The 24935-nt window shown below is 37.2% G+C and overlaps 2 protein-coding genes across 6 annotated transcripts in view; both read left to right on the forward strand.

Annotated features, from left to right (window-relative positions):
• The window catches only part of adamts10 (ADAM metallopeptidase with thrombospondin type 1 motif, 10), a 72069-nt gene extending 63750 nt beyond the window's left edge, over positions 1-8319 (forward strand). For all 5 annotated transcript variants that reach the window (XM_017306395.1, XM_008415144.2, XM_017306393.1 and 2 more), the window contains 8 exons: positions 2381-2461; positions 2631-2794; positions 2900-3026; positions 3838-3967; positions 4093-4297; positions 4653-4829; positions 6239-6404; positions 7453-8319. In XM_017306395.1, the coding sequence (XP_017161884.1) occupies positions 2381-2461; positions 2631-2794; positions 2900-3026; positions 3838-3967; positions 4093-4297; positions 4653-4829; positions 6239-6404; positions 7453-7562 (1160 nt within the window). In that variant the 3' untranslated portion in view covers positions 7563-8319. The remainder of the gene's footprint in view (positions 1-2380; positions 2462-2630; positions 2795-2899; positions 3027-3837; positions 3968-4092; positions 4298-4652; positions 4830-6238; positions 6405-7452) is intronic.
• Positions 8320-12681: 4362 nt separating this feature from the next.
• The window catches only part of myo1f (myosin IF), a 30757-nt gene continuing 18503 nt past the window's right edge, over positions 12682-24935 (forward strand). The window contains exons 1-2 of the mRNA XM_008415146.2: positions 12682-13651; positions 22750-22878. Coding sequence (XP_008413368.1) covers positions 13649-13651; positions 22750-22878 — 132 coding nt within the window. The 5' untranslated portion in view covers positions 12682-13648. The remainder of the gene's footprint in view (positions 13652-22749; positions 22879-24935) is intronic.

Consider the following 24935-nt stretch of genomic DNA (forward strand, 5'->3'; position numbering starts at 1 on the left):
TCACTAACCTTGCTTAACTAGCCATGAGAGGTTACCYAAGCCTCTCCAGGSTGCCTATATCTCCCAGAATGCATTGTGGTTCTGGATTGGAGTTCAGTGAGTTCTGTCACACGTTTTCTATTGATATTGATCAGGTGTCTATGGCGATATACATTGTTATTGATTTATTTTATGGAAGCCTCCAGAAMCTGAGGCAAGGTTGGAAAGAAGAGTGAATAAAATTCCTCCACAACTAAAAAAATAAAAAAAAATACAAAATCCTGCAACATCCAGCTATGCTATTTAATAAAATCGATTTATAATGCTGTATCTGTCAAAAGCGGCGCAGTAAAGTGAGTTTAAATTAAATGAAGCTTTACTTTTCAAAGTGAAGTCGACTCGGTCACAATGACAGCACAGGGCCTTTTCATCTCAAACTCAAACTCCAGGCGCAGGACTGGAGGCTTATTCTGGTACCGGTCAGGATTTATGACTGGGAGAATCACTCAGTCATGTCTACAGCAAGCTTTTGATTTCTCCCAACTCCAAAAAAGCCTCCAGCCAACACTTCTCCTCTGCTGTCTGCTTCAGTGATTTAAAGTCTCCCTCTGGAGTTTTTGACCTGCAGCAGAGTTTTGGGGCAACTTTTATATGTGTGGCTTCCCGTTTTGTTTGTCTCACACATCTGCATTATGAAATGCAAGCACACAATTCACATGCATTATAGTAAACCACTTCTGTTTTGTTGGTTTTGTTGTTTGCCAATAGACTCTGCAATGTGCAGATTATAAAGCTGTAAGGCAGTAAATATAAGTGTAAGCACAAAAAGACAAAAGTATGCGAGACATATAGGCGAAACTTAGTATAAAACTATGCATTACATTGCAAGAATATCCCAGAAACCTCTTTACTCTATTATTAACATACCAAGTGATAACATTATCCCTATAGGGAGAGTTTTATGACCACAGAATGAAGCCAAACCACTGCGTCTGCACTGTAAAGCTAAGAAAAATGACATGAATGTGTACTGGAGTTCAGCCTGTTCGAGAAAAGTGAAAGATCAGATTTCCCAATGCTCCTGTGTTTTTTTTATTTTATTTGTGCTCCAATCTCAGCATAGATGCACCTACACTGCAAAAACACTAAATTTTACCACATATTTTTGGTCTGATTTGCAGTGCAAATATCTTAGTACACTTGAAATAAGACAAAACTAACTACAAAGAGACTTTTAGAGAGATTTAGGAGCTTGTTTTAGGTGAATAATTTCTTACTATTGATTAGTACAAGTACTAGTTCCATTGACAGATTATTTAAATTGTAACGAAGCATTTCCCTGTGTTATAAGTGAATTAATCTGCCAGTGCAATTAGCACTTTTTCATCAATATTAAGAAATTGTTCACTTAAATTAAGTTCTTATATTTTGCTGAAAAGTCACTTATAAGTTAGTTTGTCTTATTTCAAGTGCACTGAGTTATTWACATTAAAAACTAGACATAMATACTTGGTAACATTTTGCATTTCTGCATGGTGATGCAGTGACGTTTGTGTCTTTAATTTGAGAAAATATTAAAAAGTTCAATCTGTTTGAATTCTTTTGCTGTTTCTTTTTCCCCTGTGCTTTGTCCTTAACATTGATTTTAAAAAGTACAACTTCCACTTGCAAATTATTTAAATTATAGCTGTGCTTTTTCTCCATGWGAAAAATGAAATAATCTTCCAGTTGAACTAGTTCTTTTTTCAATTTTTAACTTAAAATAAGTTATTTTATCTTTCTGAAAGTTACTTGTAAGTTAGTTTTGTTTTACTTGAGATGTTTTAAGATATTTGCATTAGAAACTAGACAAAAATATTTGGTAAGATTTGGTGYTTTTGCAGTGTATGTCAATTCCCAATTTGTCCAAATCTGTCACATAGGTGATGAGGTTTTGCTAAATTTTCCGAAATCAAAATCTTTTTCCTCTCAAAGCTTCACAATCAAAAAAAGAGTCACTGGAAGGAATTAGATTCCAGTCTAGCTTTTTCATTCTGTCATCCTCCAGTGAGTTGGAGTTATTTATGGTGCTTCAGCACCTGGTCTTCTGGCTGGACGGCAGAGCGAAGCTCAGAAAGTCAAGAGTGAGGCGAGATGGAGGTGAGATGAGCAGAAACTTTTACAAAAAAAAAAAAACATGGACGAAAGACAGACAGATGGAGTGAATGGAGGGAAAATGGGAGAAGCCAGGTCCTGGCAGAGACTGGAGGATGTCTGCCCAGGAATGCAGCTGGAAACTGAAGCCCCTGCTTAGCACGTTGATGTCCCACAGAGTTAAACACCACACTGGTCCACAGTGAATAAAACTCCTTCATTTCACTTTCTCTTTTTTTCCTGTTTTTTTGGCGTTTTCTGCTCCCAGATTATGAAGAAGTGGTGAGAATTCCTAAAGGATCAGTGTTCATCCACATTCAAGAGCTCAACATTTCCCTCAACTACCTCCGTAAGTCGAAGATGGTTAAACACTTGTCAAAAAGTTTCATTCAGATAAAAAACTAATACTAGTTTTAACTGGAGAGGTACATATACTGGTTTTAAAATCACTGCTCATACGTTTACAGTTTGCTTCAGATTGTAACGTGTATTTTTGACGTCTCTTCTCTGTGTTCTAGTCYTGAAGAGCAAAAACGACCAGTATTTTATCAATGGGAAGCTTAACATTGACACGCCTCGAAGGTTCAGCGTTGCCGGGACGATTTTCCACTACCGGCGGCCCACCGACGGTCCAGAAACGCTAGAAGCTCTGGGCCCAACAAAYATGACCCTCATTGTCATGGTAGGACTGGGGCAGAAGAAATATAAAGTGTTCAAAAGATGCACAGTTAGAATTTGATAAAGTGAAATTAGTGAGTCTATTCCTGTTTTGCATTTGTGCGTTTAGGTGCTGGTGAGGGAGGACAACCAGGGGATCCACTATCGCTTCAACCCGCCTGTCAGCAGGGATCCCATGAGCGGCTTCGCCTGGCAGTACACGTCCTGGTCCCGCTGCTCGGCTTTGTGTGCTGGAGGTAGGAGAGCAAGAAAAAACACAAATACATGTTTAAATTTGTTTTATCGGCGACACACAGTCACTGGCTGATCGACTCATAACCTGAACATAGAGAAATGAAATTTAACTGTGAAAACAGCATTTTTTTTWACTTTTTTATTGACGTTTATACACATGCGGGTTGCTTTGAGGTCATGAACTGTTCACACAGAAGTGATGTTGTGGTCGCATTTGATTAATAGGAAAATAATCTGATTTCAGCAATTGGATTGGACAGAATCAGAATCAGCAGGTCAGGCTTTTCAATGAACTCCTAGTTGCCTTCACTGGCAATAGATTTTATTTTGTTATAGGAGTAAATGGGCAACAATTATCACAAAAAATKCAAGTACACTGAAAAACCACAAACTCTTACCATGTATTTTGGACTAGTTTCTAGTGTAAATATCTTAATACACTTCAAATAAAACTAACTTTCAACTAACTCTTCAGCAAGGAGCTTGTTTTAAGTCAATACTTCTTGAATATTGATGAAAAGTATCAGTCCCACTAGCAGAAATATCTTTAGTGAATTAATCTGCAAGTGGAACCAGTACTTTTATTGATACTATAGAATTATTAACTATAATCAAACCTTTATATCTTGCTGAAAAGTTACTTGGAAGTTAGATTTGTCTTATTTCCAGTGTACTAAGATATTTGCACTAGAAACTAGACAGATACTTGCTAAGAGTTTGTTTTTTTGCAGTGCAATGCAGTGAAATTTGAGTAATAAAATTTGTTTGTCTTTTGTCATTGTGTTGTATTTTTTCTGTCTCACTTGTGGTCAGGTGTACAGATCCAGCAGGTTGTGTGTAAGAGGCAGTCGGATCTTTCTGTCGTCTACAATCACTTCTGTGACAAGAAGAGCAAACTCAAAGAGAAGACAAGATCCTGCAACACTGAGCCGTGCTCCCCAAAGTGAGTACTGATCACTTTGTCTCTGCATGAGAGGGAGTTAAAAACTTTTTTTGCATTTCCCTCTTAATGCGGCAGCAGCGTGTGAGGATATTAAAAACAAACAGCAGGTTTCTTTCCGCTTCCAGCTGGTGGACAGGAGAGTGGTCGGAGTGCAGCCGCAGCTGCAACGGCGGYCTGCGCACTCGGGAGGTGTTATGTAAAAGGAGGATTTCTGCGGTGGAGGAGAAGGTCCTGGACGACTCGGCCTGCAGCTCCGCCCGCCCCTCGTTCACAGAGCCCTGCAGCAACCACAGCTGCCCTCCAGAGTGGCTGGCGTTGGACTGGTCCGAGGTACAAACACGTTTTTGCAGTCTTGCATGTTTACTTTGACTTTTGCAGTTGTTTTAGACAACCAGTTGCCGTTTTGAACCATCCCAAAAACACACAGTTGTCTGCAATAATGAAACAAGAGTTCATTATTGGCCAGGACAATAACCTTAAAATTTACACTTGCACGTTAATATGTCAGGCTTTGCAAAACCTCTGCAGGCTGATGGCTTTGTTTCATTGCAGCTGCTGCCCCCTGCTGGACTGATGAAGTTTTTTTTTTTTGCATGCTTATGAACGCAGTGACCTCCCTGCTCCTCCATCTCTCCGCTGCTCTGCCTGTCGGTTTAAACATAGTTTTCCCTCCTCCTGTCTGCAGTGCACACCCAGTTGTGGTCCCGGCTACCGACACCGAGTGGTGTTGTGTAAGAGCGGGGAGAGCGGCGACACATTGCCAGACTCAAAGTGTCCCAAAAATGGCCGCCCGACCTCCAGGGTGCGCTGTAACCTGCAGCGCTGCCCTCCTCCTGTCTGGGTGACAGGCCCGTGGGGCGAGGTGAGACGCGTCCTTCACCATTTTTACCTGATCAAAACGTTCAGTTCATTGTTAAAGAAAGTACACCCTCTTTTACCAGGTTATAAATTTATGTAAATTCAACCTGGAGTTTACAAAAACAAACCGATTCCTGGGTAAGCCGGTAAGTGTGTAGAAGATTACGTTTAAATTGCTTTTGCTGACTGAGGATGGCAAGCTGAAGCTGGTGTCTTAAGGTTCCACTGCAACATTTTGATCATTTTAAGGTCTGAACTTGCACTAGGCCAGCGGTCTGCAACTTGTACAAACTGAAGAGCCACTTTTACTCTCAGGCCAGCCAAATAAATCTCATTTACAGACACAAATGTCACATGATTTTTTGAGAAAAAGACAACTTATAAGTTTAGATCAGTATCTACTATTTGCCAGTTGCCGTTTTTTTTTTTTTTTTTTAGTATTTTTAGGATTTAAAATTAAGTTAAACATAAAATTTAGCAAAAAGACGATGGGTCTTTTTTTCTGGGGACAGAAAATGATATAATAAACTTAAAAACTTACAAACATGAGAATAGCAACATCTAAATTCTTTTGTTTTTCAGCCAAAATGTTGTAATATATCAGGATTATTTTTGACAAATTATCCCATATTTGACTTTAAAATACATATCCATATAAAGTGGTTAATTGTCTTGAGAATTAACTTTTTGAGTCTCTTTTTATTCAGTAACAACTTCCAAACTGAAGAGTGGTTACAGTGATATATCAGAGCTTTATTGTGGTGTGTGCAGTGTTTGGAAAACAAAATTCATTTTTGAGTTTCAAACCAGGCGGTCACTGGATCAGGGCTGCTTAAACTGAAATTAAATAAAATTGTGTCACTTCTGTCAGTTTCTTGTTTGGTCTCCATTCCTGATAAATAAAACCCTTGAACTTAAAGAGGGTGTACTTTGTTTGACTTTTTTTTTTTTTTTGATTGAATACAAATTTTTTTGTTTGATTTTTTTTTTTTTTGATTGAATACTACATTTTTTGTTTGACATGATTTTTTTTTTTATTGAATAATTGTGAAACAAATCTAACCCCATAATGGAGTAATTTGATCTAGGTAGCTTAAATAGCCATGTTTAATGCTTCATTATTGACACTTTGACATTTTAGTAAATCATTGTGGGGGCATTGAGAGAAGAAAATGAACTTTCTAGGAACTATRAGAAATGGCAGGAAGTTGCTTGCAGCTTTTAAAGAGCATAATTAAAAAATAGGAAGTGATTATATGCAAGCTTCCTAACTCTTTACCTATTGGATTAAGCCTGTTAGCCATTAGTCTTCCTGTTAGCACTGTTAGTTTTATCTTTTAAATTAAACTTCTGGGAAACCAAGTTGAGATGTTGAGGGATCATCTTTCTGTGAAACATGTTTTTGTGGTTCAGTGCTCTGCCAGATGTGGTCTGGGTCAGGAGATGCGCTCGGTTCAGTGCCTGGCCCACACTGGCCAGCCATCCAACGAGTGTCTGGAGCATCAGCGACCCGCCGCCATGCAGCAGTGCAAGAGCAAATGTGACGCCAGTCTGCCTGTCAACTCAGAGAACCCAGAAGGTCAGAGGCCAAATTTCAGTGCTTTTAATATTCTGTCTTTCTGTCGAACCGAGAGGAGTTTTCATTTATTCAGGTGGGCACACTTCCGCTAATGTGCTAATAGAAAAGCTGAGTTTTCGCTCAGCATTTTTAGCTAACTTTGAAATTATTTAATGCACTTATAGCTTTCCCTAAATAAATTTCTGCTTCATAGATTATCAGTTGATTAAAACTGAACATCCGTGGTGAAGTTTTGGTTATCAGCTGTTAAGAGTTTTTCCAAAATAGGTAGACGTCTATATCCATGCTCTTATTTTGAAAGGGGCGAATACAGAGTAGATCAGTTTCCTCTCCTCACGTTCTTTTTTTTTATTTCAAACAAATGTAAGAGAATAAAATTGAAAACTGATGGTAGAGAGAAATAAAATAATAGATACAATATGAAAGAGCRTTGTAGAACACSTAAAATAAATTTGTGCTCAAGGGTTGCAGTTTTTCAAGGGCAGATGCAATTTGAATTGAAGTTAGCACTTTGGCATTAGCTTCTGCTAAATTTCCGGTTGGTGAAGCACGTTAGCTGCAACTGTTTTTGACAACTGTTTTTGGTTCTTTTTAGTTAGTGGTGCCCACCGCAGTAATTGAACTACCATAAAWCCTGACCCAGTGAACACTAGATAAGATAAATGCAGCATTTATTCTGTTTTTTCCTTCTTCCGGATTTAATTTTGATTAAGTCCGTTAACAGATTTATATTTTTGTGAACCCTTTGAAACATTTGGTTTTATCAAAGATTTAAATGCTACATCCTCAAAATCCACAGGCTGTTATTTTTTAACAACCATTTTCTACAGGAGGAAATAATCTTATCTTAAATTATGGCACAAATCTCAATCTATCAAAAACAGTTTTTCATAAGTTTTTAAAAGGATTATCATACAACAATTTTTTTACTCTGTGACTTTTAGTGGTTTGAAAAAGATTATATATGCTGAGATGAGTAGATAAATTGCTAATATCAGATTGTCCAACACATTATTGAAGCTGTGGTTCTCCTTCTTTGTCTCTGTAGAGTGTAAAGAYGTGAGCACTGTGGCGTACTGCCCCCTGGTGCTCAGGTTCAAGTTCTGCAACCGGCCATATTTCAGACAGATGTGCTGTAAGACCTGCCAGGGACACTGACGCTGCTGCGGTTGCGGGGTCAAACAGTAAGACTGAACCTTTTCCACTGAGCCTCGCTGCAGCAACCTTCACCGTTTCTCCGTCGGTTCAAGCTTGGGGTCCACTGTCGATGTTGACAAACGGATCCTGAAATTAGTCAAAGGGGTGCTTTGTTTTCCTCTCCTCACTGATAATCCAGATTTGAAATCTCTGGACCAAACATCATTCCACTGGAGGAGAGGGTCCAGCGCTGAAACCTGGAGAGGAAGGACTGAGGGAGGCAGCAGCTGACCCTCTCTTTGCCTCTCTAAACTTTGACTTTGTCTTAATATTTTGGTGCTATACATTTTATTTTGGCTACGGGACTGATTTCAGTAATCTTAAACTCCACTTCTTATTACTTGAGTGGCCTAAATGTTTAGCCTGTTATACRTTTTTAAAACATCCACTTTGAAAGGAAATGATTTTCACGGTATCTGTGCCCACAGCACTGCAAAAACACAAAATCTCACAACTACTAAAATCTTACAATTAATTTTGGTCTAGTTTCTGGCGCAAATATCTTAGTACTTTTGAAAGAAGACAAAACTGACCTACAATTAACTTAGATATATAAGCTTGTTTCAAGTCAATAATTTATTAATATTGATGGGAAAAAAGTACTTGTTCCATTGCCACTGATGGCTAGATATTATTCCATGTATAAGTGAAATGATCTGTCTATGGAATAATTACAATTTCATAAATATTTAGGAATTATTGACTTAAAGCTTCTATACTTCTAAGTTAATTTTCTTATTTTAGGTGCATTAAGATATTTGCACTAGAAACTAGACCAAAGTACTTGGATTTTGTGTTTTTGCAGTAAAAAAGATTAGCTCCTTCAATTTTAAAACATATTTTTATGTTAGCTTTTACTTGACTTACTGTTTGTATGTCCTCGTTTTGTTGCATTTCAGTATAACCATCGAGTCCTCGCAGATATTCAGTTGTAAGAGTAGATTTGGATTTGCACAAAGCGTCTGCAGTCGGAGGACTTGTGTGTTTTGAGTTTCTTGTCCCATCATTTGACTTGATGTCTTTATGGAAGTTGTGGAAAACGCCGCGGTCTTGCCATTTGGGTAGTTTCCCCGACAGTTTATCACCTCTGCACCATTAAATCGCAACACACAGCAGAGCTTCACTGAAAATTGTTTTCATACAACAGGCTGTCGGATCGTCAGACTTTGGCACGAAGTCTCAGACATCAGATTTCACTCCGCGCAGCCTGGTTGTAAAGTTTTTGTTTTATTTTATTTTTCCCACATGTGTAAAGGTGCAAATACTGAGTGGAAACACAGAGCACAGTGAGCCACAGCTCTGCCAACAGGAAGAGGCCAACAGAGGAGAGAGGCAACCTCTCATTTCTGTCACGTTCTTTGCATCAGGAAAGCTAATCTGAGCAATTAAATGCGTCATTTATCAGCCTTTTTTTAGGCATGACCCCCACCTTTCAGTTTCCTTCTCAAACCTGCAGCTACTCTGTCTAAAACTTTAAACCAGCCCTGATTCCATCATAACTTGCTTCTGGAGCTCTTATTTCTTATTTTAGACGATTATCTCGTCATAAAACACATTTTCTTTCCTGTGAAAGACAAAAAAAAATTGAAATATCCAAACCTAAGAGCACATTTCATCTTTTGTGATTCTGAATATTATTTTCTACCTTTGAAGTTTGTTTTTATTTTCCATAAATTCAGTGAAACAAAGGAGAGTAAATTATATTTTTGTAGCCTTACAGTTAAAAAGTGTCCAGAGATAAAATTTCAGGTGATTTATTGTCCTTTAACCTTTGAGACATTTTATGCTCACTTTGTTTAAAGATCAGAAAAGTTTAAAATTCCTTCAGTGAAAAACAAAAAACCGTCAATACAATTTAAAAAGATCACAATAAATTCTGTAAGACAAAAATAAACAAATAAGTATTTTTTCTGGTATGAATGCAGCTTTGTCTGATCGCAGCTTGTTTTTTTTATTTGGTATGTTGTAAGGGGAGCATGATCATGATTATTTTAACTTTAGTGCTTGTGTAATTTTGGAGCCGTTTAAATGTTTCAATGAGTCATCAAATGTTCAATAATGAAACATGATGATGTGGTTGGTTTGAACCGGGATAAAAACTACATTTAGTTGGAAAATGAGGATAATATACAACAAAATTACATTTAAAACAGATTTTTTCATATCATTTCCATAAATCAAGTGTATGGAAGAAGAAAAAAAAACATTCTAACTTCAAATATAGTTTCAAAATAGTTTGAATTGTTTATGCACCTTGAGACAAATCTAGTCTTCAGACTAAATAAATGCAGGGAAGGCTTTCAGTGTCGATAAAGTGCAGGTTTACAAATCCTATAACGGTTCAGTACGGCAGCAGATTAGGGCCACTGCAGATTAAAAAAATTAAATAAAAGTACATTTCTGTCAAAAAAGTCAGAAATTTTTTAATTGAGATCAGAAATTTTCTAGAAAAAGAAAATCGCTGAGCTTGAAAAGTCCAAAATTTGCCAGAAAATTTAAGATTAATCTCAGAAAAATTTGAGAAAAATACTTGATATTTTCAAGTTTTTTCTTGAAAACTTGCAACTTTCCAGATATATATATATTTTTATTTCTGAGATTAATCTAAAAATATCTTGAGTTTTTTTTTTTCAAGCAAATGTTTTACTTTTTAAACCCAGAAATTTTCTCTCTTTTTTTTCTAGAAATTTTCATAGATTTTTTGGTGGAAACTTACACTTACTGATTTTTCTTTTTTTTTTTTACCTGCCCTAATACTCTGTTGTAGTTATGTGATTATTATTATGTTATGTCAACAACGTAATTGTTGACATACACCTAAGAAAGTTTGGTTATTTATTTGGATTTTGACAGATTGACACAGAATTAGAGAACAAACTTTGAATTTTATATAAAAGAATTTTGATGGTTATAATCCTCTTCTGTGTAAATAAAAAATCTGATACACAGTGATAAAGTAAAGTAATGGGCCTACAGAGTCCCTTCACAAAATCTTTTCCGAGATTAAGAAATCACAGCATTTTGTCAGAAACTCTGACACCGTTTTTTTTTTTTGTTCTTTTTCTTCTGGGGAAATTGACTCTTGAGTTTATTTTTATCGTGACCTTGAAGTGTCCCACTTTTGGTACGACCTCATCTGATGCAGAGAGGATTCAGTGACGCATAAACCGCGTTTCTCCGACTCGAAATTACAGAAATGCCGCCTCAGAGTGTTTTCGGAGCTCTTTCCTGGCGCCTCGTGGCCTCGCTGTGACGCTCGCTGTGCGCTCCGACCTGCTGGGGCTTAGTCAACACTTAGAGCAGCTACTCGTTACAACACTCAAACGTTTCTCTGTGAAGAAAGGAAGTGACTGTCTGTCTTTGTGGGGATTGGCTGCACTCTTGTTCCCGTTACTTCTGGTGGTGCTTCGGTTTTGAATGGTGCTATTTGTTGTTTGTTCCTCATGTATCATATAAGCAGTTGTTAAAATCTTTTATTTAAAAATCAACTTGAGCCTTTTTTTTTTTTTTATATTACAGATCTGCAAAGTAGGACGTATAGTGATGAAGTGTATAAGTGCAGCTGTTTATAAAGGTTCATCCACTAGAGGTCCTCTTTGATTCATGTCTTCATTTATTTGTGTGATCTCTCAGATTTAGTGATAATTAATGTTTAAAAATCAAAACATTAATTAATCAGAGGCCCTGTTTCCTGAATGCAGTGATGTGATCCAGCGTGATGCACACTTTTCATGCTTACAAGGAGTCTTACAAAAGTATTTTTATCTCCTGAAATTATGGATTTTACATTTTAACAACCAAAAACATCTGAAAAGTGTGGCATGCTTTTGTATCATATGTAAAATTTCCTTTCCAACTGAAACTCTTCACCAGTTTCTGTAGCCTAGGGCTCAGATTGTTGCTTAAGGAAACAATTCACAGTAAAATACTTAAATACTTAAGTTACTTGTTCTGGAATGACTTAAAAAAAATAACACCACATTTTAAAATGTCTCAATTATGTCTTTAAATGTGATTTAATGGCAGACATGTGCTGGTTCTCTGGTAAATATGGATAAAACATAAGCAATGATCAAATTTAACTAAATTTACTCAAATTAGTTTTATTTTAAAACTTATTTGCATGTTTTTTTAAATAAAAATGCTGTTTAATGCAAAATAAAGAAAATGACACTTTAATAGAATCCCTGCTAATAATGCTTTTTGCAGCCCATTTTAACTGCAGATAAACGGTTCTCCTGTAACAGTAAATCATTTCTGCACCATTAGCACCTTTAGCAGCACCTACATGGGGTTGATTGACTACGCTAAGACCCTCCTCCTTCTTCTGATTGGTTGTTTTTGACCGGGAGCAGATCACTGCAGTAACTCGGGGAGATCAATCTTTTTCGCACATAATATGTCTCATTATACGGTTTAGCAAATTTAGATCTTCACTAAGAGTAAAAACTAAATATGTCACTGATGTATCTCCATAGTACTGCTGTTATTTTTTCTGTTTTGTTCATGCATTTTGTTCAGCGCTACATCCACTTCTTTCCTTTAAAGGAAGCATTAGATTGATTAAACTTTTTGTTGATTTAAGGAAGTGAGCGCTGATCTGCTCTCAGTCTGGGACGGATTTTTGCTCTGACGGTTTACATCATCGCTCATCTATTTCAGAATCAGCCTGTTTTCACGGAAAAACCAAAATGAAGCAATAACTTCTGCTTTTTCCCCTCGTATTCAGGCTGAACCGACCCGTCAATGGAGTAAGACTGTAAGAAGAAGCCGCATTGCTGAATATTCACTTCTCACTGTGCTGCATGTCATCATTACTAAGTAATGTGCTATTTTTTAATTTAAAAAAGCCTTAACTGACATTTAACTGTGACACATAGGAAGGATGACTTTCAAGAGCTACATCTGCTAGTAAAAGCAATTACATTTTTAGGTTTTCTGGCTTTTAAAATGTTTAAAAAGCTTTTGGGTCTGTGAGAAGATGGCAGTCAGTGCATGAATCAGTGCAGCAGGCGCAGCAGCTCCACCCAGAGAGATTAGCAGCACAGGAAGGGAGGCGGCAACACGAGAAACGGGGAGAATAGACACAAAGCAGAAACAAACTGTTTACACTGCAGAAACACTAAATATGACAAAGTTTTTATGTCTTGTTCCCAGTGCAAATATTTTGGTGCATTTGTAAAAAGATAAAACTAACTTACAAGTCACTTTTCAGCCAAATATAGGAGATTGTATGTTGATCATTCCTTAATTAGTGTTGTTCCAGCAGAGGAGAAAAACAAAACGGGCTTTCCAAAGAATCTGAAACATTAATGTTTGCAAAGAAACATTCAGAAATTTTAACTTACAATCGTAAAAAATGACTCGTATTTAAATGATAAAGTGCTGTCAGAAAGTGACTCCAACCCCAGGCGGCCATGCAGGAGGATGCAACTCAAGAAGCACTAAAACAAACCAAAAACTGCCTGTTTGTCACCTGCACACCCACACGCTCTCCTGTACTCTGTTCCTGAACCCATCGGTTATCAAGGGCGGTGGAGGCTGCGTGAAGCAACCACAGCCTGGGTGGAGTCAGCACCTCTCAAACAAAACACCCATCATCATTTGGCAGCACACTAGAGAAAATTATCCCTCAGCGCCAGCACCTTTCCTCCGCTCATCCCAGAAGAATCTGACGGACTAATTTTGGTGCGCCGCTTTGATAGCTGCAGCCAACACACCGGTCATTACTTAATCCTCCCTGGCTGCAGGGAGCATGACAGAAATACAGAAGTAGCTTTTCTGCAGTGTGCGGTGAGCGTGTGCATCACTGTGTGTGTGTTCAGTTCTTGTTTCACACACTGCCGGTGGGAGTATGAGGAAGTAGCTGTGACAGCTCTGCTGGAGGTCTTGCAGTGCGAGCGCCTGCTGCTGGTTTCGGCTGTGCCTCTCCTGGGTGATGGCCGCAGTCTGACGAGGTCGAACCGTGGATTTTAGCGGCGCACACACACAGCCGACACACACTCTCTGGACGGTGGACGCCTGAGGAGGAGAGGCCCACAGGAACAATGGTAAAGCACCCCACTTTCATATCCTCTGAGCTGCTTTGACTTGTGTGAACTCAGGTGTGTAACTTTGACATCCGCATTCAGATTTTATCTACAAAGTGCAAACAAAAAGTTTAACTTTTACAGCCTTTTTAGTAAGAAAAGTGCTCATGAGCTGTTTGATGGCTTTAAAACTGATAAAACAATTAAACCAACTGTATTTGAAGTAAAACAGCTTTTGTTTATACGACATGAGGGTGTCAGATGAGTCAAATTTTCATCTTTACATGACCAGTGATGTGTTGGGGTGTTTAAACTTAAAAACTCTGTTGAGATTCAGCTCTTCACAGYAGCAGAATGAGTTTCCCCTTTTTCATGACGAGCCATTTTATTGAGACTAAAGCTCAAAGCTGTAAAATACAGAAATTATTTGCTTTAATTCATGTATTTAAGGTTGAATTTTATATTAAAGCATCAGTTTGTACACAAAGAACAAACTTAAAGAGAAGATTTAGGGTTTAAGTGTTGCATTCATTCAAAAATAAACACCAAAATCCAGCTTGGTTCAATAAGTATACACATATCGATCTATTGTGTTGCCTTGAGGGATTCATTGCACTCTTTGGGGCAAAAATGCACCAGGGGGCCGCAACAGGAAAAGACCCCAGAGCATGTACAAAGGTTGCAGGTTTCACAAGAGGCAGGGCTGAGGTGAGAGGAGGAAGTGGACTCACAGGAGAGGCCGGTAGTTTCTGTCACAACACTTCCTGAAAATGCTGCCTGTGACTCACACACACAATCTCTTAAAGATCATCCAAAAGAGCAAATTCACTGTTTCTGCCGCCTCCAATGTCGCCTTTGAGCCTTTCAAAATAAGAGTCAYAGCTGACCTGATTGCCATTGACAATCTGTCACAAGTTGTTGGGTTAAAAAAAAGAAATGATGGAAATGACATCTGCTCTCAGGAAGTTGAAAGGTCTTTATTTGAGCAACTGTGTGTGAAGTTCCAGTCTCTGCTTCTCTTTTTAAGTTCAATTATCAGTTTTTAAGATCAAAGTGAATAAATGTYTCAAAGCAAAATAAAATGTAGGTTGATTCTATCACTAAAAAGTTTGAACTTACTGTATGTCTGATTTCTTCGATGACTGAAATATTTCAAATAAAACTTTAATATCATGCAAAAGGAGGTAGATTCAGATCCAATAATAACATCAACAAAGACCAAATTTTCCTGAGAAAACAAACGGCAAGACACGATTTGCTAAGATATCTAAAGACAAAGTCACCAAGAAAAAGTCAAAATCTTCAGTCAAGACTGAATGAATTGTGTCAATCACGCAACAATATTTTCTTCTTCGGTGTTTTTAGCGGTTAGCAAACAACCAAATTGGTGCTTCTCATCCACAACACAACGAGATTAACTGTGGCAGAAAATAACGACAGTAAGATTCAGCAAAACAGGAAGTGACATTAACAACGTAGAGCGGAAGTAACGCTGCGTTCCAGTTACCTGGGAGATGGATTTTACGTCAGACCCGACGAAACAACGTTCTAGGCTAGAGAAGTCGGAATGGGAACCTTATTGTTCGCAGAACCGTTAACAAACATTTAAAGCTTTACTTTCCAATAAGCTAGCAACAGTTTTCATTTGTTTAGTTTAGAGATATAAGCGCTACATGTAATATTGATTTTAGACTCGCGTTTGAGTGAGTGCCTTGTAAAATAAAACTGGTTTCCGCCACAGCTTCGTACAGTTGATGCCAGGAGCGGCCATATTTAAAGTCCATCTCACTGGGGGAAGTCGGAGTTGCTCCCAGTGACATTCCGACTTCGGAAGGCGTTCCAGTTGATTTTTCTGACTGGGATGTTAGAATTTCCCAGTTCTGAGTATAAATGGAAGCCAAAGGGGAGAAAGAAGATTTCTGTGCCTGTACATGCTAAGCTAACATGTATAAACAGCTAAGCTAGCATGCATAAACCAGGGAGATCATGCCAATTCCATACTTGGATATTAAAACCCTGGCATGAACTGAAAAAACGGCAATAATCAAACACCTGATTAAAACATCTAATTTAGTTTATTTACAAAAGGAAAAACAAGATTTTTTTTACATTCACATTCGGGGTTATTAAAGAACAAACCTTAAAACGTAGCATGAAAGGAAACATGTTAAAATATAATCATAGATATCACTTATCTGAGATTGGGATAATGATGTAATTGGTGAGACTGATCAGAAGTTGCAATATTGTTTTCAGTCTGGACTCAATAGTTTCTGCACTTTTCAGATTATTAGGATTTTATTTTTCCAGAGCTGAGGAGCATGGAAACAAAATGTTGTCTCACTGTTTAGTTTTGCACCTGGGAAGAAGCTATAGAGCAAAGTTACAGCAAAAATTATCTCAAAGCACTTAAGAAGAAAAAGTTTAGGTTATAGAGAGAAATATCTAAGCTAAAAAGAATCAAATGATGCCAAGATAATTCACATAGCAAACAACAGATTTCGAAAATGTTTGCAAGAACTGAGAATTTCTCTACAAATGTGCCAAATGAGTTCTTTAATCCAGAAACTTTTATACAACCAATATTCAACTCTAGTCCTTGAAGGCTGCTTCTCCCCAACACCTGAATCCAATACATGACTGGTTGTCTCTATAGAGCTGGATAGACATGATGATGAGGAGATTTAGTCATTAGATTCAGGTGCATTGAAGAAGGGCTGCAACTAAAAGTTGCAGAATAGCAGCTCTCAAAAACCGGAGTTGGGACATTTCTGTGAAATAAATGCAACTGAAGCATTTTTAATGTTTATGTTGAGAGTTTACTAACTTTAGTAAACTATTAATTTCTGTTTTGTGAATAATATGATTTGATATATTGAGGCGTAAGCCTCTTGGCACTCTTTAAAATGAGAAAGTAACACGGAGTAGATCTGTGCTTTCATTTTTTTTCTCATCATTTCTGCTTTCTTGGAGGAAAATAACTTTTTGGACAACTGTTCCTTCTTTTTTGGATATTGTGTAGTTGGACTGATTATTTTTGCAATATTATTCACGTTTTTGCTATTTTGCCAGGATGCGTAACCATAGCAACAGGTTGGTTTACAACAGCCTGATAAACATTGGGGAAACTGAAATAATGCAACAGCTGAAAATGAGGCGACGAGAGAGAGAAAGAGGAAATTAATTTATTTAATTTCACTTTGGGATTAATAAAGTATTTTTGTATTGAATTGAATCGTCTTCGTTCAAGGAACAGTTGTAAGAAAATGGTTACATATCTAGGTGGGCGGTAGCCATAAAGTCAAATCAAACAACCATCTGATGCAACTCTACACTTTAACCCTCCTGTCGTCCTTATTTTCTGAATACACCCTGAGTCCTCCGGGTCAAAATGACCCGTCACTAAACCCCCAATATAAGCAGCTTAATTGAATTTTAAACACCAAATTTCATCTTGTATATTGTCATTCACCACAAAATGTGTGAATACTTGAGTTTTCCCTCTCCACTTGAATTTCTATAGCTTAAGAAAACAAAAAAATGTGCAAAAAGGAGTTTTGAATGCATTTTTATTCCTCTCAGTGACTCATTTTCTTTTCTCCTACTTTTCTCCAGTGAACAATTTAAGAGAATGTACAATACAAAAATATGAAAAATAACATAACCCATTCAATTAATTAGCACATTTAGGGCAGTATGCAAGTGCACAGCCTTTGCAGATGTATTTCTTACACCTGCAGCACACAGTATGTGTTTTACAGTCCTTCTTTTTAGGGCAGAACTGACATCTCTTCCTCTTACTTGGCTTAGCTGGGGAAGTGGCTGTGGTAGATGGATCCTCAGGTTGATCAGGAGCTGCTGCACTCTGAATAGCTTTCACAACTGCTGCTGAGGCTTCTGTGCGGGGGACATGCTTCCTTCTTTCAATGAGTGGAGTTACAAGTGCCTTTCCTAGCTGCTCCAGGAACACCCTCCTCTTGTTGTGCTTACGAGACATCCAGGTTGGGTTGATGTCTCTCCAAATCACAAAGGCATTGTAGGAGGACACATCAATGATGTTGTGGAAGATGACCAGGGGCCAGCGGGCGGTCATTCTTCTGCAGCTATATGTTCCAATCACCTTGTCTAGGTTGTCCACACCTCCTTTGTTGCGGTTGTATTCCAGGATGATGATTGGCTTCCTGTCCTCACGATGACTAATGTCGCCGTCTTTGTGCAGTGTGCTCAGAAGAACTACATTCTTGTTTTTCTTTGGGAGGCAGGAAACTAGAGTGGTGGTGGGCGTGAAGGCAAACTTTGAGGAGAAGACCTCTCTCTCCTTTGACGCAAGCAGTGCAGGTGGGAGCTCAGGCTTGTTCTTTCGAACTGAAGAAAAACAGTGTCTTCAGTCAGAGGCTTCTTCAAATTCACTGGAATACAGACGGCTACAGGAGATCTTTCTTGCCGACAGCCATCTCAGATTACAATAACCCTGAAGAATCATCATCATCAAGTTTCAGTACTAATATATATAAAACATAAAAATAAAGAGATGAAGCTAATTCAAACCACAACAAAATGACACAGATAACCAGTAAAGTCTTTCGAGTTACAGCAACATTTAATTTCCATTTGGAATCAAGAAAGTACTTTTGAATTTGAAGTATTGTAGTTTTTTAAGGTTGATTAGAAGACACTTTAAGTCTTTAAAACAAACAAACAAGCAAGCAGATAAACAAAGAACCTACAAAATGCAGTGAAATTTCGCACTGACTTGTTGAATCAGACGCCATCTTAAACGTGTGCAGTGCGCAGTCACATATTTAGTGCTTACATGATGCAGAAAAGTAGTTTGGCACTAGTTTTGGTTAGGTTTGATATAAACCAAACCTATAATTTGTTGTTTCTTTAAGCCCCCAGTAATGCTGCCCTGAGCAGAGAGCCATGTTACCTACAGCTCTGGAAAAAATTAAGAAACCACTTGATATAATCAGTTTCTCCGATTTTATTCTTCATAGGTATATGTTTGAGTAAAATGGACATTGTTCTTTTATTCTATGAACTACTGACAACATGTCTGAAATTACAAGCAAAAAAAACCTTTTTATTTGCAGAAAATGAGAAATGGTCAAAAATTATTAAAAAAAAGATGCAGTGCTTTCAGACCTCAAATAATGCAAAAAAAACAAACACATTTATATTCATTTAGAAACAACAGTACTAATGTTTTAACTCAGAAATCAACATTTGGTGGAATAACCAGGAAGTTTTCAGCGGGGTTCAGTGCAGCGGGCTCAGAGCTTTATGTCCCAAATCTCCCCTGTTTATAAGCGATGCACAGAAGAAACATTTTCAAATTTACTGAGAAATCTTTGTTGTATTTAGACAACAAGCAGTAACAGTTGGCTTCAATTCAAAAGCATTCTTTAAGTGTGATTTCCGTGTATCATGGGATTTTTAAATTTAAAAATACAAACTGAGTGACTGTTCTTAACATTTCCTGTGTTGCTATGTAAGAAAATGTAATGAAGCAGACTGATTATGCCTGAGCTGTGCATGTGCATGATATTTAAAACAAGAAGTGCTCGTCTTTTATTAAAATTACCCTATGATCTTGCTTTAAAGATTTAAAATGTGAGTAAATGTCTGAACTTCTTTCTCTCATCACTCTGATGATGAAACACCACAGCAGGGAGCTTCTTGCATGTCAACGTCAGACTCTGTCTCTGACCACAGACCACATTTTGCCAGCGACAAACCCTGAGTAGCTTCACACATCAAACAGACCAGCTTCTTTTGGGGAAAAGCAAAGGTTCATGTGAATGTAAGGTGTCAAACACCAGGTCAGATGGATTAGAAGATGGCACCTCAGATTATTTAAAAGGTTTCAGAGTAAAAGCTGCGGTTGGACAATTGTGGCGTTTATTTTCAACAATGTCCAAGTAAAAAAAAAACCTGTTTAGGGTTTCTTTAGCCTGTTGCCTGGCAGCCAACCTCAGTTTCCTGCAACAATAACCACAACTAGTTTTGCTTTCAACAAATGTCTGTGAAGATGCCAAACAGGCGTTTAGTGCTGATCTGCATCATCTAATGATGTTTATCAAACTATGTCAGAATTTGTTATTCATACTTTCTTCAACAGTGGTTGTAAAAAGCAGTCGTAAATGTCAGGATTTCATATAATTAGCTTTAAAAGTGCTTTTTAAATCTTTTTACAATTTACGACTTGAAACTAAACTTTTTCAAATTAAGTTTTTTCAGGTCATTAATAATAATGACCTTAATTTCCACTTATTAACCTCCTAATCTTCCTGCCTGCTTATTTTTTTTACTGCTGTGAAACTGCAACCCCCCACATAATTTTGGTCTTTTGTCACATTTAAATGTTTCAGATCATCAAACAAACATAACTTGACGAATTACGAAACTCTTTTTTCTCTAAAGGTTGGAAAAGGTTTTTCAAACCTGTCCCTAATTGAAAAGGTAATTCCCCTCCAGATCTGTAGTAGTGTTTTACTAAACCTTAGATGAATTTTGGCCCACTGTTTTACAGTGGGCCACTGTAAAACAGTGGGCCACTGTTGTACAGTTCTGTAAAACTGTACAGTTTTACAGAAAATCCTTTATAATTCAGAGGATTTTCAAGCATGAACAAGTTTAATGTTATATCCAAAGCGTCTCAATTGGGTTTCTGTGAAAACCTTGATGAGGCTGATCCAAAACGTGTGAACTGTTATTTTTGAGCCGTTCTGGACTGAACTTGCTGTTGCAGCTCCAGACTTTCACACTACCACAATGTCTGCGGTGGGTCTGATGCTTCTTTTTCTAATGGTTTTATACCAGGACACACACATCAAATTGTTCAGATTTTTTTTCGTCAGTTCACAGAATATTATCATAATGGCTTCAGGAATCAGCCTCTGCTCTTTGGTCAGTTTGTAACTCTCCCATTGATGGTATTTTTGCCCAGTCTCTCTTTTATTGATGAATCAGGAACACTGACTCTAAGGGTGATAAACTCGGTTCGATTACGGATCAAAATTGAAATAATTATTATATTATCAGCTGGTGTGGTTCACTTTCACACTCCCTTTGAAAGACCTATTCCCCTCTTCGCCTGTGGTGGCGCTGCACCAAAAATCACTCAAAAGACAACATAAGCAAAACTTCATGACAGTTTTTTTTCCCTTCACAATTCCCTCCACTATTGTTGTAAATGTATTGTTTACATTTACACAAAATATAAACAATAGCGTCAGATTCTAGTGGTGTAGGATTTTTATTTTGTGTTGACTTAAAAAAACACAAGCCATTTAATCATCTAGACACAAGCATTTGTTTTGGGTGTATTTACCCAGAATGCCCTGCGCCTAGAAAGTCCGGTCCGTTTTAGGGAGGTGTGAATGTGCAATCAGACCAAAAAAAAAGCAAAAAAACAAACTGACGCATTTCTATTTCATATGTGTATACAAGTGGACCGGAAACCACCCCAAAAGCAGGAAGCCGACGGTAGCGCAGGGCATTCTGGGTAAATAAAACCAAAACAAACACGAGCACGCTTGAATCAAGGGCTACTGGGACAAATGTCTCGTTGTATTTTAGCAAAAATAAGAGAGAAGTCCTACAACAGGTAAATCTGATGCTTTGTTTGCATTTTCTGAAGATGGAAGTCGCGCTGGTATCTTCTTCTGAGGTTCGCATGTCGTTTGCTTCAGTGGTTTTTGGTGCAGCGCCACCACAGGCGAGGGGAAGAACAGAGGTTTCAATTAGCTTGGATTGTTTGACGCAGTGTAGAGTGAAAGCAAACCTTCCCAGCTGAAAATGTAACAAATGTTGCACTTTTGGTCCTCAATTGAACCTAGTATACCACACTATTAGGTGTGAAAACACCCATTAACTTTGATTCTCATATATTCTTTAGCTGAGGGCACATTTTACAGATCAACAGACAGGTTGTATTTGAGTGAATTTTCTTCAGATCTGGCAGTGGTCAGATGTTAGGGAGGTGTAAACTGAAACAAATTATTGTGGTTAATTGGAGTTCAATAAGGAGTTAATTTCCTTATTAAACGAAAGAGGGGACATTATATAAGTCGCATCCACTGACATAAATGTGAACTTTTAATGAAATAGAATTACTTTTAATGATTGCTATCTTCATCTTTCCTGCTACTAAAACCACTAAAGTTGTCTTCTTCAGTATCACAGTCGATCAGCCTCATAGACACTTCCTCAGTCTCTCTTTCATTGTCGCTCTTATCGCGTATAATAATAGTTTTTGAGCTTGTGCCATCCTCTTCATGAAGTTCAGCTTTTGGAAACCCATCGGTAAAAATCTATATTTTATCATCGTCTGAGCCGCAGTTTTCAAAGCGTCTTGTAGTCCAGAAATCATGGTACCAAAAATGTTCTTTCATACTCCTTTTGGCTCCGGTTATGTTTGGTGGATATTCAGATTTATTTCTTGTTCTGAAACTTTTAGGTGGTAAACATTGTGACAGGTTTTAACCTTTTATGGTTAACAAATAAGGAAATGAAGAAACAGGATCCTCTGTCTGCTGTTAGAATTGGGCAGATATAATAAAGCGTTTCCTTTAAAGGTTTTGGTAATTGTTGACCAGAAACTGAAGAACAAACTGTTTCGACACATGAGACAGACTCCGGCTGTCAGCAAAGCACAAGAGTTTAATTTGTGTTGCTTTTCTAAAACATTTGAAGAAGATTTAACTTGAACACGAAGGTTCGCCTGCTGAAATTAAATAAAAGAAATCAAAGTTAATCAAGAGAAAATTTGTCTAAACATTGTTTTTTTAAAAGTTCTGATAGTTTAATCTTCATTTGTGAGTTGTTATAACTTAATACTGTCAAACCAAATAATTATTTCTAGAAAACTGACCTCACCCAATTAACCAGGGACACATTTTCATTTACACTGTCAAGTTATTTTTTAATTAGAAAAATATTTTTTAATTTGAGGCCTTCCAAAGATGATCAAAAATATCAGAGGAAACATGAAAAAAGCTGATTTTCAGAGGGGTCTTTCCACTTACTCATTTAGAATAATTTTAAAGATGCTCTTTGTTTAATAAAAAAAAGTGTTTTTTCTAAATTAATTAATTAATTAAATTTCTGTGTTTCAGGCGAAGTACCACTGGCAGAGTCAGAATGTCAAGCAGAGCGGCGTGGACRACATGGTCCTGCTGTCCAAGATCACAGAGGACGCCATCGTGGAAAACCTCAAGAAGAGATACATGGACGATTACATTTTTGTATCCTGCAAGCGGTCAGATAATTACCAGATTATCAGAGTTTTAGCTTTACTAAATGAAGCTTAGATAAGTTAAATGACTCATCAGATTGATGATTATTTAATAGAAATAAACTTGGATTTGATGCATCACTCTGCTCTCAAGCATAAACAGCCCAACGGTTAAACATATATGGTCATAAAAACAAGAGATTCGCTCTTCCTCCTTACTGTCAGTAGACTCACTTCCGTCTTCTCAAAGCACAGCTAAACTTTATGCTAACAATGAAAAAGCAACCAAAAGAAATGTCGAACTTTATTCACGTTCAATCAGATTTGTATGATTTGTATCTATTATTTATAATTATGGATAGTCGTTTAAATCTCAGGTAAAAGCTGTTTTGATTAGGTTTTCTTTTTAGCCTGATGGGACGAATTTAAAACTTTTTAGAAACAGTTTGCATGTTTGCGTGTTTAAGTTTTTACTCTTTTTGCTTAACTAACCGTGCTGTTGGGAAATCAGCAAGGCCGTTTCCTCAAAGTCTATGATGAAGCTTCTTCTCTAAGAGTAAAAAACTTTTTTTTTGTCTCAATTTGATGCCATTTACCACGTAAACACTGAGTTTTATCAAAGCTGGGGATCTCAAATGAGTTTAGCTCATTTACATGAAATACAAACACTCAGGCATCTTCCTCTGCTACTAAATCAATCGTCAGTTTCACTTTGAAGGCAGAGAATTGGTGTATATTTGTTTATTCCTCGACAGGTTTGATGTCTGGACTTTTTTAGCTACCAGGAAGCGAGTTGATTTTATGACCTGTTATGGTCAGAGCTGCAAGCGTTCAGGAAACACTGAGATCATCCAAGAATGACGGCATGACTTCACTTGATGGTTTCCCCCACCTACAGCCTGTCAGCTGACTGCAAACATCCATGTTTCTGTATAATATAAGAAGAATAGCTCTGAGATTCAAATCACACGTTAGATCACTTTAGATATGCATTTAAAATTCAGTAAAATGTAAAAAAAAAAAAAAAGGAATAACATAAATCAAAAGTTCACACGATCAAAGGAAAAATACACAGATCCAATATTAACATCTGTATCGGTGTCGATTCAGTCTAATTGTGTGCTTTATTTATGTTACATTATATTTATTAGAAATTCTTCCTGAATCCTTTGAAAGAAAGTTTGTTGCAGTTTATTTGTCACAAATTTGACCAAAATAGTCGACTTGTTGCTTTTGTCTTTCTTTATTATTTATTTTATATTGGCTCTTGTAGTCCTCATTGCACTGATAGAATAAATTAAATTTGAATTGTTTTTGCATACTTAACCAAGATTTTGAAGCTATTGGTACTGGTGCAGAGTTAGAAAATACATTTAAGTTTTAAGTAATTCAGCACAGTTTATCTGAATCGGATCGGTATCAGCCGATACTGAAAGTGGATCGGTGCTTCTCTAATTCACATTTCTTCCACATGCATGAGAAAAAAACAAACGGAAGCGACTTGTTTTTTTTTTTTTGCAAGAGTTAATTACGCTGACATTATTCACAGAAATACGTCTAACTGTCCAGTTTTTTCCCTGTTATTTTTCATTACTAAGAATCAGCTTATCCTAATTATCCCCAGATCAAAATCTGTAATTTGAAGAGGAAACTTTTAGGCGATCTGGTCTGACTCAGACGAAGTTACTGACAGCCTGACTAAATATCGTTTTTCTATTTGACTTTATTGTGTCGCTCAGCTTGTGTCTCTTGCACATGTCTGATGGTCATCAGATAGAAACTGCAGATGCAATTGAGATAAATTTGCTTTACAAGCCACAAAATATTAGCTGGCAACTTTGACTTACATTGTGCTACTAGACTCTTTCATTTATTTATGGGATTTTTTTTTTTTTACCAAAACAAAAAATTAACAAGATAAAAGTGCATTACGTTATTTTTCATATATTCTGACATCCGTAATATTGACTCTCTGTTCAAGTTAGCCTTCTCACTTTATTTTTTTAGTTATTTTATGTTTTCATATCCATTTTCTTACCGTTTAATTTGTGTTTTCAATGTTGAACA

The sequence above is a fragment of the Poecilia reticulata genome, linkage group LG8, assembly GCF_000633615.1.
Source record: "Poecilia reticulata strain Guanapo linkage group LG8, Guppy_female_1.0+MT, whole genome shotgun sequence".
Lineage (NCBI taxonomy): Eukaryota > Metazoa > Chordata > Actinopteri > Cyprinodontiformes > Poeciliidae > Poecilia > Poecilia reticulata.